Here is a 13,357-nt window from a genome sequence, read left to right as displayed (position 1 = left end):
TAGAAAAAGCTGCGCCGGTTGAAAAACAGAAGCACCCCGTCAAAATTTAAAATCCCTTCATAATTTATTGTTTATAGGTCCGGGTCCGTATAGGACGGGCGTCTGGGTCCGGACTCGGACCGCGGCCCACCTGTTGGTGACCTATGATCTAGGATAATCCTTCAGTAATCAGTTCAACAATGTATCTTCACTGGAATCCTCAATATAATACACAAAAAATACACTTTATACCTATAAGCTTTACCTTTTTATTCAATTCCCTCCAAGCCTTCTACATGTGGTATATGAGTCTGGACAGACGTGGATGTAAACTGCAACTTCACTGGTCGGAGGAGTTTTCCAATGGCTTGTCTTGGAAGTGCGTCTGCCAGCCGAGCGCACCGCTGATTGAGTGCGCCGGGGGCCTGCTGCGCTGCTGTAGTCATCGTTTTGGAGCGTTCGATCCAACCGCCAGGCCAGCGCAGCCTCCGTCTTGCCTGAACTATTGCATAAAGTGTGAACTTCGAAGGTTTCAGCCGCCTGATTTATTGATGCGGGCCTCTTTGCTTACCATAGATATCAAGTGTTTTATTTTTATTTTTTTGGGAAATACCAAGGGGAAGTGAAGCGCCGAGCATTTCCAGTGAGACATATAGATTAGTGGACCTTTTTCAGGTGGCGCTCACTCTGGTCTGCTTTTTAATCTGCTGAATGTGTGTGTGTGTGTGTGTCCTGTGGCATGTAGCAGTCGTGGCTAACATTAGGTTCGAATTACAGTTAGCTCAGCTGCAGACGTTAAGGTGGCAGAAGTCATTGTGCTTCGTCATTTATTGTCTCAGGAATGCTAGCTGCTGTTTTCTTCACATTGTCACTTGTTGGGGGTTGATTACATTAGAGCCAAAGCTGTTGTGGCTTCATGTGTCTTACTCATGCCAGAGCAACGTGCTGCACGTTCACACGCTAGCAGTGGGAAAGATTCCTGTGGTCGCAGCTCCTGAAAGATTCTAAACTGTAACATTGCTAAAGGTAGTATTTATTGCAGGGTTGTTTTTATTGGATTGCACTGCATTGTACAGCGTTTCCTGTTATTATGTCCGCCCTTGTAGCGTACATCAAGTTTGGGAAAACAATTAGATGAGATGTAATGTTGCACAAAACGGTGCTGTTAGCTGAAAAATATAGTCATGAAGCAATAACCGCAGAGCCCAACCAACCGGGAGCAGTGAAAGGCCCCTGTTTCATTACCTTAAAAAAGGTAATGGATTTCAAACGGGGGCGGGAGGGGCCTGCAGGAAAATGTACGTCTTTTCTGCTTTGTCATTTCCTGGTCCAGCTTCGGTGCTCTGCTGCAGCATCGCGGTCGGTTCACTGCTCTGTCAGTGCCCCCCCCCCCCCCTTCCCCCGCGCACTGAAGCCAAAGTCACATGACTGAGCTAATGTGCTCATAAGACTTGGCTTGTTGTCGTCTTAACAAAAGTCTTCCTTGCTGGTATGAATCACACGGTAACACACACACACACACACGCAGGCATCAAATATTTCTCAAATGTATTTGTCACTGTCAAGTACAGAGATCCAGGCTATTCTTAGCCCGCTGTGTTTAACCCACTTCCATCTGAATGAGCTTACCATCAGTTGCTCATATTGTCTGATTATTTATTTATCCCTGTTGCATTCTGGTATTTCGCTGCACTGATTCTCAGGTCACCGGGGGGTTGTATCGGTCTGTTAAGAACCTTAATTTGACTCGGGCGGCGCTTGATACGGAACGCTCCCTGTATCGGCCTCATTTTGCGACACCGTTGGGTTTCTTTTTGCTGTGCTAGCAGATGGTCGGTAGAGGATGAGTCCTAAGGGTTGTGGTGACCACCCTGACCGTCTAGCACCATCTCAGGTAGGGCTGCACCTGTGTCAGGATGTTCCGGTTGGACTCAGAGTCGACACTTGAGGCCGATGCGTTGACTCAGATGTTAATACCGGGTGGAAACAAATACAGTTCGATGACTAGTATTTATTTTTTCGTCCATCATTATGTTCAAGAAGGCGCAAGAAGCAGATGCAAGAAGTTGTAACATTTTTAATAATGATAATGATGAGGAACATTAAGGGCCGGGTTATAAAGTTTTGCAGGGATGAAGTATTTTTGTTGGCGAACGCCCTGGTTCCCTCGTCTAAAGGCCTATGGGATTATTTTCCGTGGGATTTTGGATCATTGCAGAAAATAAGCTCTATGGCAAAACAAAAGTTTATGATACTTAAACGTAACACCACTTTTATGATTTTGGAATCTCCAGAAGTAAAAAGGCTGTAAAGGAACTACACCACGGTCCTCAGTGTCACCACCACTAAGCTTCACTTTTAAGAGACTATAGATAGATACAGATATATAGACAGATAGATGTAGAGTATAAACTAGTGAGTAGATGACTTTCCGTGTTTCGGCATGAAGACGTTTAACGTCCCCGACAACCTCTGTAGTCTCATTTAGCCACTTGTTAGCAGCCACCTTTTTTTAAGACACTGCTGATCAAATGTGTTTTATAGCTGTTCCTAACAGATCTTTGAGATCCTGGTAGTTGATGTTTGATGTGGCTCTGCTAACCATTCTGCCCACTCCTGTCTCCACCAGGATGGAGCGGATGTCTGAGGAGGCGCTGAGGCTCAACCTGCTGAAGCGAGGCCTGGAGTCACCCAGCGAGCGAGAGGAGGCGCTGGCCAAGCGCCTCAAGATGGAGGGCCACGAGGCCATGGAGCGCCTCAAGATGCTGGCACTACTGAAGCGCAAGGACCTAGCTGACCTAGCAGCCCTGGAGGTCACAGGGCCCCTGGGAGACGGGAAGGGCCCCGGAGCCAGCACCCTTCACCACCAGAGCCTAATGGGCGCTGCTTACGAGGAGAAGCTGAATGGGAGTCTGAGGCTGGGAGGCCACGGCGGCCATGTTGGACCCAGTAAGAATGGGAAGGAGAACATGCTGGATGAGCCGGTGGATATGAGCGCTGGGAGAAGATGGTGAGAATAAAGTATTTACACATAAGAAGCACAGTGGACTGGGGGGTCTAAGAGAAGGCTAACAAGGGAATGAAATAACTACTACTATGTGAAACACTGGTCTGTACAAAGAGGAAAGAGCATTTCTGCTGCTAATCCATGGATTATATCTGGGATGGCAGTCAATAGGGGTTAAGATTTCGTCTTTGGGACAATGTACAGATGTGTATCTTTAGAAAGCTTAGATCACAGACACTAAAGATACCACTGTTTGGTATATTTCTGAACCATATACCAAACCATGTCATTGTTACGGTAGAATAAAATAACATGCTAGACTAATGTTAGGATACCAAGAGAGCAAATAAACGTTTGAAGTGTCTTGATTGCGTCGCCTTCAATCAACACCGTGCCGCCGCTACGTTACTCTGGCCCGCTGTTGAGCGATTTGGGGAACAGATCTAAAATATTGAGATTTTCAAATATCAACCCAGGCCAGAGTCTCATATGGCCTCGTGGTCTATTCACCGCTGAAATGCCACCAGCTCAACTGCTGGCTCGTTTGATGAATCAGAATCAGAATCAGAAACTGTTTATTGCCAAGTAACATACATTGCAAGGAATTTGCCGTGGTCTGATGGTGCTATTGTTTCGATAACAAATAAGTAGAATATAAAAGGTAAAATAAGAATAAAAATAAAAATGGATAAATAACAAACAGTGCAGTGACCAGAATAAAGTAAAGTGTCCAGATAAAGTGTCCAGTAGGGGGTGGGTGCGTTAATGTAACGCAGTGGGGACAGGGGCGGTGTACGTTAATATAACATATAACTTGTGTTTGTGTTCTGGGGGGGGGGGGGGGGGGGGGGGGGGGGGGGGGGGGGGGGGGGGGTCAGTGTGAGTTTGTCAGGTTGACTGCAGAGGGGAAGAAACTGTTTTTGTGGCGGGAGGTTTTGGTCCTGATGGACCGCAGCCTCCTGCCAGAGGGGAGGGGGTCGAACAGATGGTGTCCGGGGTAGGAGGGGTCGGCAGCGATCTTCCCTGAACGATAAATATAATAATGGCATTTGAAGTAACGGGGCTGACCCGCAATCTAGGTTTTAAATACTTCAAAATAAAGGTTGAAGTTCTTAAACGTCAAAAACGGAAACCTATAAATGTATAGGTGAAGCATTTCGAGCCCTTGGTTTCACATTGAGCTCAGGGTGCATCCTGTGAGCTTCGATTATCTCCGAGATGTCTCTACAGCTTGAGAACTTGATTTGAATGGATTGGAAAAATGTATTGGATTGGGTGGTCTAGAAAGGCCCCCACAGTTCACAGTGCTTGTGACACCAAAAAGGCAAACATGAAGGCCCAAGCGACTCTCTGTTGACCTCCACGATCAAACTCGTGTGGAGGCATAGATCGGGGAGAGGGTCGAAAAACCACGTGTGAAGTACAGTGGGCTCCACCATCACGATCTGGCACAGATCTGGCAAGAAGGGCCTCGGTCAGGGAGGTGACCGATAAGCCAATGGTCACTGTAACGGGAGCCTCACAAGTCGTCCGGAGATGGGTGAACCTGCTGGTAGGACAAACCTCTCAGCAGTCAAGTCAGGCCTCTGTGGTAGATAGGCCTAGACTTGAAGAGGTCAAGTCAACTTGATTTATATATCCCACTATCACAAATTTGCCCCAAGGGGCTTTACAATCTGTGCAGCACACAACACCCTCTGCCCTCAGACTCTCGATTCAAAAGAGCTATGATTTCTGTAATGCGCTGATCAAAAGGGAGGCTAGGACCGGGCGCAACACCAACATTCTTGGCTGTCAAACTTTGAGGGATCACACAGTTGTCGAGAGCTACCGTTACCTGATCAAAAACCGTGTCTACGATGAGCCAATGACCAGTATCTCAGTTCAATCTGAATTGCGGGACAGGAAGTTAGGTGGCACGCAGTTATATACATGCAGTTCTTGTGGAGGGCGGCAGCGGTGTTCCAAACAAAACAAAGCCTGAGAGGCCGACTGCTGCCGCAGTTGTTAATGGGCGGACTGGCGGGGGCACGGGGGACACCGGAGCTCACCGCCTGCTATTTGTTAGGCACGTGGATAAAGCACGCAGGTGTTTCTGCCGTTTATATAGTCGACATATGCGTGCAGGTGGTGAAGAGATGTCAGATGAAAATAACCGTAAATGCTGTTGAGGTGAAATGGAATCACCTCAACCGCATTGTTCAGCGCCCCAGTTGTTCAGGGAGCCAGACTTTCCGGAAGCTGCCACGTGACACACCCTGCGCCTGACTCAGTAGTTCAGTAATAGTTCATTAATAAATCGAATGTTTGATGATGAACATACACTTCAGATGACAATCTGCTTTTCCTGGTTTTCCCACGAAGTGATGCAGACCACGACAGACGAACTCCATCTCCGGATGTCATCATCCTGTCAGACAACGAGGCGTCCAGTCCCAGAACAACGCCTCGCCCCGAGGAGCGCCTGCACCAGGCCAACTTGGACATGTTCAAGGTAAAACCGTCGACAGCAGTCACTCCGCCTCTGAGAGAAAGGCGCTGAATGTATTGTAACGAGTCAGGGCTGTCAAAAATTAGCGTCTCTATAGACCCTTTTAGTGCAGACGTCATGACTCCGTCACGGCGTTAGCTGGAGGCGAAACAGGAATCACCTCAGAGTAGTCGGCTACGTAACCTCCCGAAAACATCCTCTTTGCTGTGGAGCTCACACTTCACATCATGTGAGGTTAAATAAAGTCTTGTCTGGATACCGTTATGTGTCTAAAGGTCTGTCGCGCCCACCTCATCAGAGGAATAGGTGATTTCTCTCGTTACGCTAACTCTTTCAGCGCGCGGCCAGAGACAAAAGTCATCTGTTAAATCTTTTGCATTTCAAGTCTTGTACATGACCATTCAGGACGTAGTTATAGGCATGTTAAGATTTACACGCCCTCAGTTTCTTTTTACTGCACGCGCTTGGTTTCTCTATCAGGTAGGTGTAGCGCTAAATGTCAGCCCATGACCGTACATATTCAGAGAAACTTAAAAAACAAGCCAACAAAACCCGCTAGCTAGCGTTACCTAACGTGTTCAGGGAATTTATTCCGCTTCCACCTGAGCTCCGCCCACAAAGAAACGTCTTGATATTTAATGTTAACAGAAAAGGGGTCTACAGTCCTGGATTAATCAGCCCAATCAGTGCTTTACTCAGACATGAGAGTTTTAGAGCATGCTTCCCTACGTAGGGCTATCTGTGGCAGTGGTTCCCAACCTTTTTAGCTTGTGAACCCTTCAAACGATGCAATATCTCTTCACAGGTTGCATTTGTGTCCTGGTTGTCACTCGTTGAACCAAAGAGTGACAGGTTTTACTGAATAATTATTAGAAGTAAAACGATCTAGTAATTCATAAAGCAAACATTTATCTTTCTATTCTTGATCATCTCGTGAACCCCCTCAGATTTATCTTGCGACCCTTTGCGGGGGGGGGGGGGGGGGGGTCCAGACCCCCAGGTTGGGAAGCACTGATCTATGAGGCATCACATTTGTCATCATAAAATGATGACAAAAACATAATGGTAATATATTTACTTGTTGGGACACACTGACAGGAGCACAGTGCGCCAGGCGTGTAGAGGAAAACGAGCAGCACCTCATCACGATCCAAATCCAAACATTTCACGCAGAGCTCCTTTTTATTTGAAGGTGTATTTAGGCAGGCGATTGAGCTCAAAGGTGTGTAATAAGTTACCTTTAAATGTGCCATCTGGATAGCATGTGTCACCGTGATTGTGTGTGTGATTGTGTGTGTGTGTGTGTGTGTGTGTTCCAGGGGAAGACGGGTGAGGAGAGGCAGCAGATGATCAAAGCTCTGCGAGAGGAGCTGCGTCTGGAGGAGGCTCGCCTGGTGCTGCTCAAGAAGCTCCGACAGAGTCAGATGCAGAAGGAGAACGTGGTGCAGAAGGTCAGTGCTGCTGCTGCTGCTGCTGATGATGATGATGATGATACCGCACTTTGCTTCACCAACACAGGCCCGCAACGGGTCTGTCCCTGTCTGGTCCCGGACTATTCAGCGGTGGAATTTTAACTCATCACTTTACTTCAGTACTGTACATAGGTACAAAGTGCTTCAACTTCACTTTCTACTTTCTGCTACTTTAGACTTGCTACAGGTGCAGGTAGTGGTCGCTTTGCAGATTACAGATTATTATTCAACTATTAGATTATGATGTGTTATCATAGGTTAAGCTACCCAGCAGTAAATAAAGAATAGCCCGGCTGATTCTGGATTTTTAAACTTTTTTTTTTTCTTTTTTTTTTACATAAACAAGCTTAGATTCTTGTGACATATCAGCGATATTTACATTTCGATATATACATAGACCATTCTCCAAAGCTTAGAGACAGGTCCGGCTGTGCGAGTGATGTCGAGAAAGAAGGCAAGCTCTGATTGGTCGGGTTCTTTTTTTATTTTATTTTTTTTATTAAAGTCATGGCAACAATTTATGACTCTATGATTACCTACTCTGACACAGTGACCAACTCTATAAACAAAAATATCATGTAGACTGTAGACCTGGCGTAACCGAAGCAAGTGTGCGCAAATTACAAAATTTAGAACGCCATTATTACGACGAAGCTGTAAACGGGTACTGTAATATGATCTGCGTCACGTGAAAGTAAAACCTCATCTGTAAAAGCTGCAGGGTTACGAATCTGCATGTTAAGTGAAGCCCATTTTGTCATATTGTGCTGTTAACGCTGTGTTGATGGCTGCGTGCAGGTCCCGGTGGTCCAGAACGCCGCCTCCTCTGCGCAGCCTCCTCCCATCCACAGCTCTCCTGGCCTGGGGAAGCTGCCCGTGAGGCCGGGCCTGCACAACCCTGAGCCCCAGAACCTCCGCACTGCACAGGTCTGTGTGTTTTGAGATGGCAACGTGTGTGTGTGTGTGTGTGTGTGTATAAAGGAGAGACTTTTTTTTAAAGACACGTAAAAGCTTCAAAATTCACGTATTTGTTTTTTCCGCTTGATCTTGATCTGGTGGGGAAAATCTAGCTCGCTCCAAAGTGAAACTCCACCAGTTGTACTCAGACTAGGTCACTCACTGGTCATGGTTGGTACTACTCAGTTAAGTTGAGAAACAATTGTATAATATAAAGGCCTCGGCGTCTCTGGAGGGGCTTTGTCAAGTCCGAGAAAGTACCTACAAATTTAGAACAGAAAGCCTCTCGAGGTGTGGAGTTTGAAAGACATGGGTGTTTACCAGGCAGAGAAGCTCTAAGGAAAAGATGCTATCCCGTTGCATTGTGGGAATTGTAGGATAGAGTGCCTTCGGAGCTTGACCCAGGGACTAAAGGTCAGAACATCTCAGCCTCTGCTGCACAGATGTAGACCACTAAATCACCGAAGGACAAAGCGTCCCTGTTCGAGCTTGGTTTTGGGAGAGGACAGTGTTTTTGTCAGCGTCCTGACTATTTCATTTAAATTTGACTTTGCTTGGCTTTGTCTTGGACTTGACTTAAAGGGAAATTCCGGTATTTTTCTCTTTACATATTTTGGGGTCTAAATGACAAATAGTTTTGGAATTGGTCCAGTAGATCGCCTCGGCAACGTAATCCTCGAAAAGGCACGTCCAGTGGAAGTGCTCGTCTTTGCCAGTGACGGGCTCGGATTTGTTATTCTAAGTGTGTGTGTGTGTGTGTGTGTGTGTGACTACATTATGGAAGGGATCCCTACAGAGATAGAGGCCTTTCTGTTGAAGAGTAAGAGGAATCCCAGCTCGCGTTTCCACCGTCGTCTTCCTACAGCAACTCTCGCGACGTTTTCGCACAAAAAAACAAACAAAAAAAAGGGTCTCGTGCGTGTGGGGGAGTCTGCTAGTGTGCGGCCAGGAGTAGAAATGAGGATTAAGACGTTGACATCAGAATTGGGTTTTAGTGTAGGGAAGGAATGGGTTAGTAGAAGGTCCCGCTCTGATTATTAGACGGCCTCCTGCTGGAAGCCTTTGTTCTTGCATGACGTAGCCCTGCTCCTCCATTACATGTTGAGATGGTGTTAAATATTCAGCAGATCTCTGTGGTTATGGATGGCTCTCTCTGTGTGTGTGTGTGTGTGTGTGTGTGTGTGTGTGCGCGTGCTGGATTGTCTTATCAGCTTGTTTTGTATGGCTGGTGGTGGTTCAGCCTGGTTGGTCGTCAGTTTACTCACCATGCAGCTGCCGCCCTCTGCTGCCCACACTGTATATAACATCTGTCTGAACACCACACGCTCGAGTCTGTGGCCACGAAGGGAGAAACTCCCGCTCCAATATGGACGCTCACTAAACCCATGGTAAAACATGCCTACGTCAGTGCCTCGAACACTCAGTTGCCAGTTTATTAGCCCCACCTAGCAAAACGGCTAATACGGTGACCCTGCAGTAAATCCGACCTCCGTTAAGGTTTGAATAAAGTGCATTATTAGAAAGACCTCTCGCAAGTGTAACGCAATACCTCTCTAAGACATTATCACGTGCATGAAGGTAACGCTCAACGCAGGACTGGTTGGATTAGACAGTATCCAGTTCATCAGGTCCACCCAGCTAAAACGAACACGGGGTGTATCTGGGCCCGTCAACATGAACACATGCTTTAGATTAAGTTGAACTTGGCTTCGTTTGTATCATGGAGGAGCACCTCCGGAGTGCGCGTTCGATGTTATCAACCGTCTCTTCTGAAAGGCCGTGAAACTCTGAAACTCTGTGTTTCCTCTCCACAGGGTCATACGGTCATCAGGTCGGCAGCCAACGCCAACCTGCCGCCCATGCTGATGTCCCAGCGAGTGATAGCCCCCAACCCTGCCCAGCTGCAGGGCCAGCGGCTCTCCTCCAAGCCTGGGATGTCTCGCTCCGGCTCCGGCAGCATGGGGAATCCCGTCAGCTACCAGCAGGTACGGATTCACGCCGAGCCCGGCTAACTGCTCCGAGCCTAAAGCCAGAGTTTTCGATGTCGACGAAGGTGGCTTTCTTTAACACCTAACCTGCTCTGGAGGAGGTTATGTTCAGAGTTTGGGATTTCAATCGGCCACAGAAAGCGCCGCCCCTCCCCCCCCCTGCTAATTCTTTTCTCAGCTGAGGGGAGGCGTCGGATATGTAAAGCGGGAGGTTTCAGGTTTTGTCGAGCCGGCTAACGCAAGGAAAGTCCGGCTATGTTGAACTTGCTTCACAGCACACATCCTTCTGGCCTGACGTGGTCTGACTCGCCGGATGTAGGCTGCTGGAATAAGTCTCCATTCTCCTCCCCTCCCGCTAACAGCGAGTTACTGTTTTCAAAGTCCGCGGATTTAACGGGGTCCGGAACTAAAGTATAGGTAGGCTTCACCTCACCGATGGTCAAGTCATGTTTGTCTTTTTTTAACAGTAAAAGTTGCGTCACATTGTCTACATGCGTCGTTTATTATTTTATGTGGCGCTTAACCATTTTGATGCACCTCCCCACGTGCAAATGTTCCAGCAAAACAAGGTTTTGGACAAGACCATGACAAGTTAAATGTCCCCAGCCCTACACACTGAGGCCAGTCAAATGGCAAGCTCCCAGAGTGGACAGGCAGCACTTAAACTGACTCTTACAGGAGCTCAGGACCAGGCACCCAAATGTTTTGTTTTTTTTAATTCAGTGGCAGCTTGTGACGGCAGTGCTCGAACCTTAAAAAAAGTGTCTTTTTAATACTTTGCTAAGCAATAGAGGATGTGTGTCTCCCTCCAGGCCAGCCAGCAGGTGGCAGTTTCCCAGCGCTCAAGCTCCAGTGCCATGTACATGAACCTGGCCCACATGCAGGCGGCGGCGGGCGCCGGCGGGGTGGCGGGCGGCCTGGGCGGAACCTCGGCCGTCAGCCCGTCCACCATGTCCAGCTCGGCCAGCGGCGGGGTGAGCTCCATGGCCGACCAGGCCAGCAGCCAGGCGGCGGCCAAGCTGGCCCTGAGGAAGCAGCTGGAGAAGACCCTGCTGGAGATCCCTCCGCCCAAACCCCCCGCCCCGCTCCTTCACTTCCTGCCCTCTGCCGCCAACAGCGAGTTCATCTACATGGTGGGCCTGGAGGAGGTGGTGCAGAGCGTGCTCGACAGTCAGGGTAATCACTTTTCAGATCGTTCTCTTGTATATATCAAAACTTATGGATACTCTTAGCACCTAAATGAAAGTATAAAAAGCTACTTGTTCTTGACAATGAACCAAATTGTAAAACTAAACCTCACTGATTGTGTAAGCACAACCTGAAGGGGCGTTCCAGTGCTTCTACCCTCTCTGCCTGAGAAGAATGTGGAAAGCTCTCCACATTCAGATGACACTGACCGTTGTCTCCTCTGCAGGTAAACTCAGAGGGACGCTGGCCCGCATGGAGCCCTTCTTCTGCGCCCAGTGCAGAACCGACTTCACCCCCCACTGGAAGCAAGAGAAGAGCGGGCGGATCCTCTGCGAGCAGTGCATGACGTCCAATCAGAAGAAGGCTCTGAAGGCGGAGCACACCAACAGGCTGAAGAACGCCTTCGTGAAGGCCCTGCAGCAGGAGCAGGTCAGCGCCGCGTCCTTTCTGCTCTTGACATTCAACGTAAACTTCAACACACTCACGTCAATATCATCATCATTTCACAACCCCGTGAAGTAAGATGTTTTTATTATTGTATTATCTAAGGATATGAGGGCAAAGAATTGCGAGTTATGAGTCATTTCAAGTGGCTAACATCAGTCAGGACCACGAGGACTGCCGGCCTTTACGGTCGCCATCTAAACAGGGGCTGATCTAGACCTGGGGATGCCAGGTGAACGTGGCCACCCTAGTGTTTTTAGTGTTTTTTTTTCAGTACAGTACAGCGGTCGAACTGCCGTCGGCCCCAAGGAGCGGGTGAATGTATGAATGGTGACTGTGTTCCTAAATGTGCGTGTTCCTCCATGTCAGGAGATCGAACAGAGGCTGCAGCAGCAGGCGGCCCTCTCTCCCAGCTCAGCCCCCACCGGCCCCAATGCCTCCAAGACTGACTCCATGATCCGACATCATGCCCTCCGCCAGGTACGCCGCAGCATGCCACCTGCCAGCGCGCCTCACACGTGCCTCCATTGGTGTTTATAATATTAGTACGTTTGTCTGCCCGTAGGTTTGGAATGATGGTCAAAACCAGGCTTTGAAAAAAACTGCTCATGATGAATTCTTGATGAGCAGCGCTCGTGTGAACTCTGTTCTGTATAAAGTAGGGCTGCCATTAACAATTATATTCACTTTTTACTGGAGAATATTGATTCTTTCTTTCTTTTTTTTATTGACTATTCAGTTCTGTACTAAACGTCGAAAAAAAAACCAAATTCATAATGACAATGGAACAAAGAAATGCACCCTAACTGAGCGCTAAGTGCGCTGCGTGGCAGTAGGTGGTGAAGTTAATGGGATGTCTGTACTGTCTTCAGGCTCCCCAGCCTCAGGCCTCCCTGCAGCGAGGTCTGTCCAACTCGGCGCGAGGTGTCCTGTCCAACTTCGCCCAGGCCTCCCAGCTGTCGGTGGCCAGCAGCCTCATGGGAATGACCAGTGCCAAGCACTGTGGCAGCAGCGGAGGCGGCGGCAGCAGTAGCAGCAACAGACTGCAGCACGACAGCCGTCGCCAGATCTACAACATCCCAGGTACCTAGCGTGTTTGTTGGGTGTCTGCTGACCCTGGGTCTGATCCAAAAACGCAGAAAGCCGTCAGCCGCACGCTCTTCATGTGTCTTGTCTTGTCCCCGCAGGGTTAAATATTGCCTATCTGAACCCAGCGGCGGTTGGAGCCCACAAGAGCTCCAGCTTAGCGGACCGGCAGAGAGAGTACCTGTTGGACATGATCCCGCCTCGATCCATATCGCAGTCCATCACCGGACAGAAATGAGCACCGCCCCCAAGCCCCTCCTGCCCCTCTGAAGCCAACCCCGCCGACCCTGCCCTCCAACCCCATACTGAAGCACTCCCAGATCAACCAACATCCCCGCCCCACCCCCACCCCCACCCCCATCGCATGCAGTGCCTGTCCGTGTGCCTACCTTAAACCAACCCATGAAAACCCACCAAGTCGGACAAAGACACTAAACTGTCAGTGCATCTCAAATGTTCTTATTATAGTGAAAAAATCTTCTTCGTCAGCGTTGTTTAACAATTATAATTCCCATTATTATCGCTGTTGGTAGCACTATTATTATACCTGCAACTACTATTTTTGCTTCAGTTACTATTACTCATTATGCTTTTCTTTCTTTTAAAAGTGTTTCATTTTTTTCCTTCGTTTCTCTGCTGTCTCTCCTTTTACTTTGGGGGAGTGACAGTGAATCATTGTAGGGCAACTTTAGGCCACAATCATATAAGGATTTTGTTTTTTATTTTTTATCTTTTCTCCACTCGA

The 13,357-nt window shown here is 48.3% G+C and overlaps 1 protein-coding gene across 1 annotated transcript in view; it reads left to right on the top strand.

Moving 5' to 3' along the window:
• gatad2b (GATA zinc finger domain containing 2B) overlaps positions 1 to 12,850 on the top strand; it is a 34,494-nt gene extending 21,644 nt beyond the window's left edge. Inside the window, exons 2-11 of the mRNA XM_070922090.1 lie at positions 2,609 to 2,989; positions 5,351 to 5,480; positions 6,797 to 6,928; positions 7,748 to 7,876; positions 9,721 to 9,891; positions 10,707 to 11,070; positions 11,309 to 11,511; positions 11,896 to 12,006; positions 12,399 to 12,516; positions 12,714 to 12,850. Coding sequence (XP_070778191.1) covers positions 2,610 to 2,989; positions 5,351 to 5,480; positions 6,797 to 6,928; positions 7,748 to 7,876; positions 9,721 to 9,891; positions 10,707 to 11,070; positions 11,309 to 11,511; positions 11,896 to 12,006; positions 12,399 to 12,516; positions 12,714 to 12,850 — 1,875 coding nt within the window. The 5' untranslated portion in view covers position 2,609. The remainder of the gene's footprint in view (positions 1 to 2,608; positions 2,990 to 5,350; positions 5,481 to 6,796; positions 6,929 to 7,747; positions 7,877 to 9,720; positions 9,892 to 10,706; positions 11,071 to 11,308; positions 11,512 to 11,895; positions 12,007 to 12,398; positions 12,517 to 12,713) is intronic.
• The last annotated feature ends 507 nt before the right edge of the window (positions 12,851 to 13,357 follow it).

Source organism: Enoplosus armatus, chromosome 16 (genome assembly GCF_043641665.1).
Source record: "Enoplosus armatus isolate fEnoArm2 chromosome 16, fEnoArm2.hap1, whole genome shotgun sequence".
Lineage (NCBI taxonomy): Eukaryota > Metazoa > Chordata > Actinopteri > Centrarchiformes > Enoplosidae > Enoplosus > Enoplosus armatus.
This window is presented reverse-complemented; position numbering and strand designations above follow the sequence as displayed.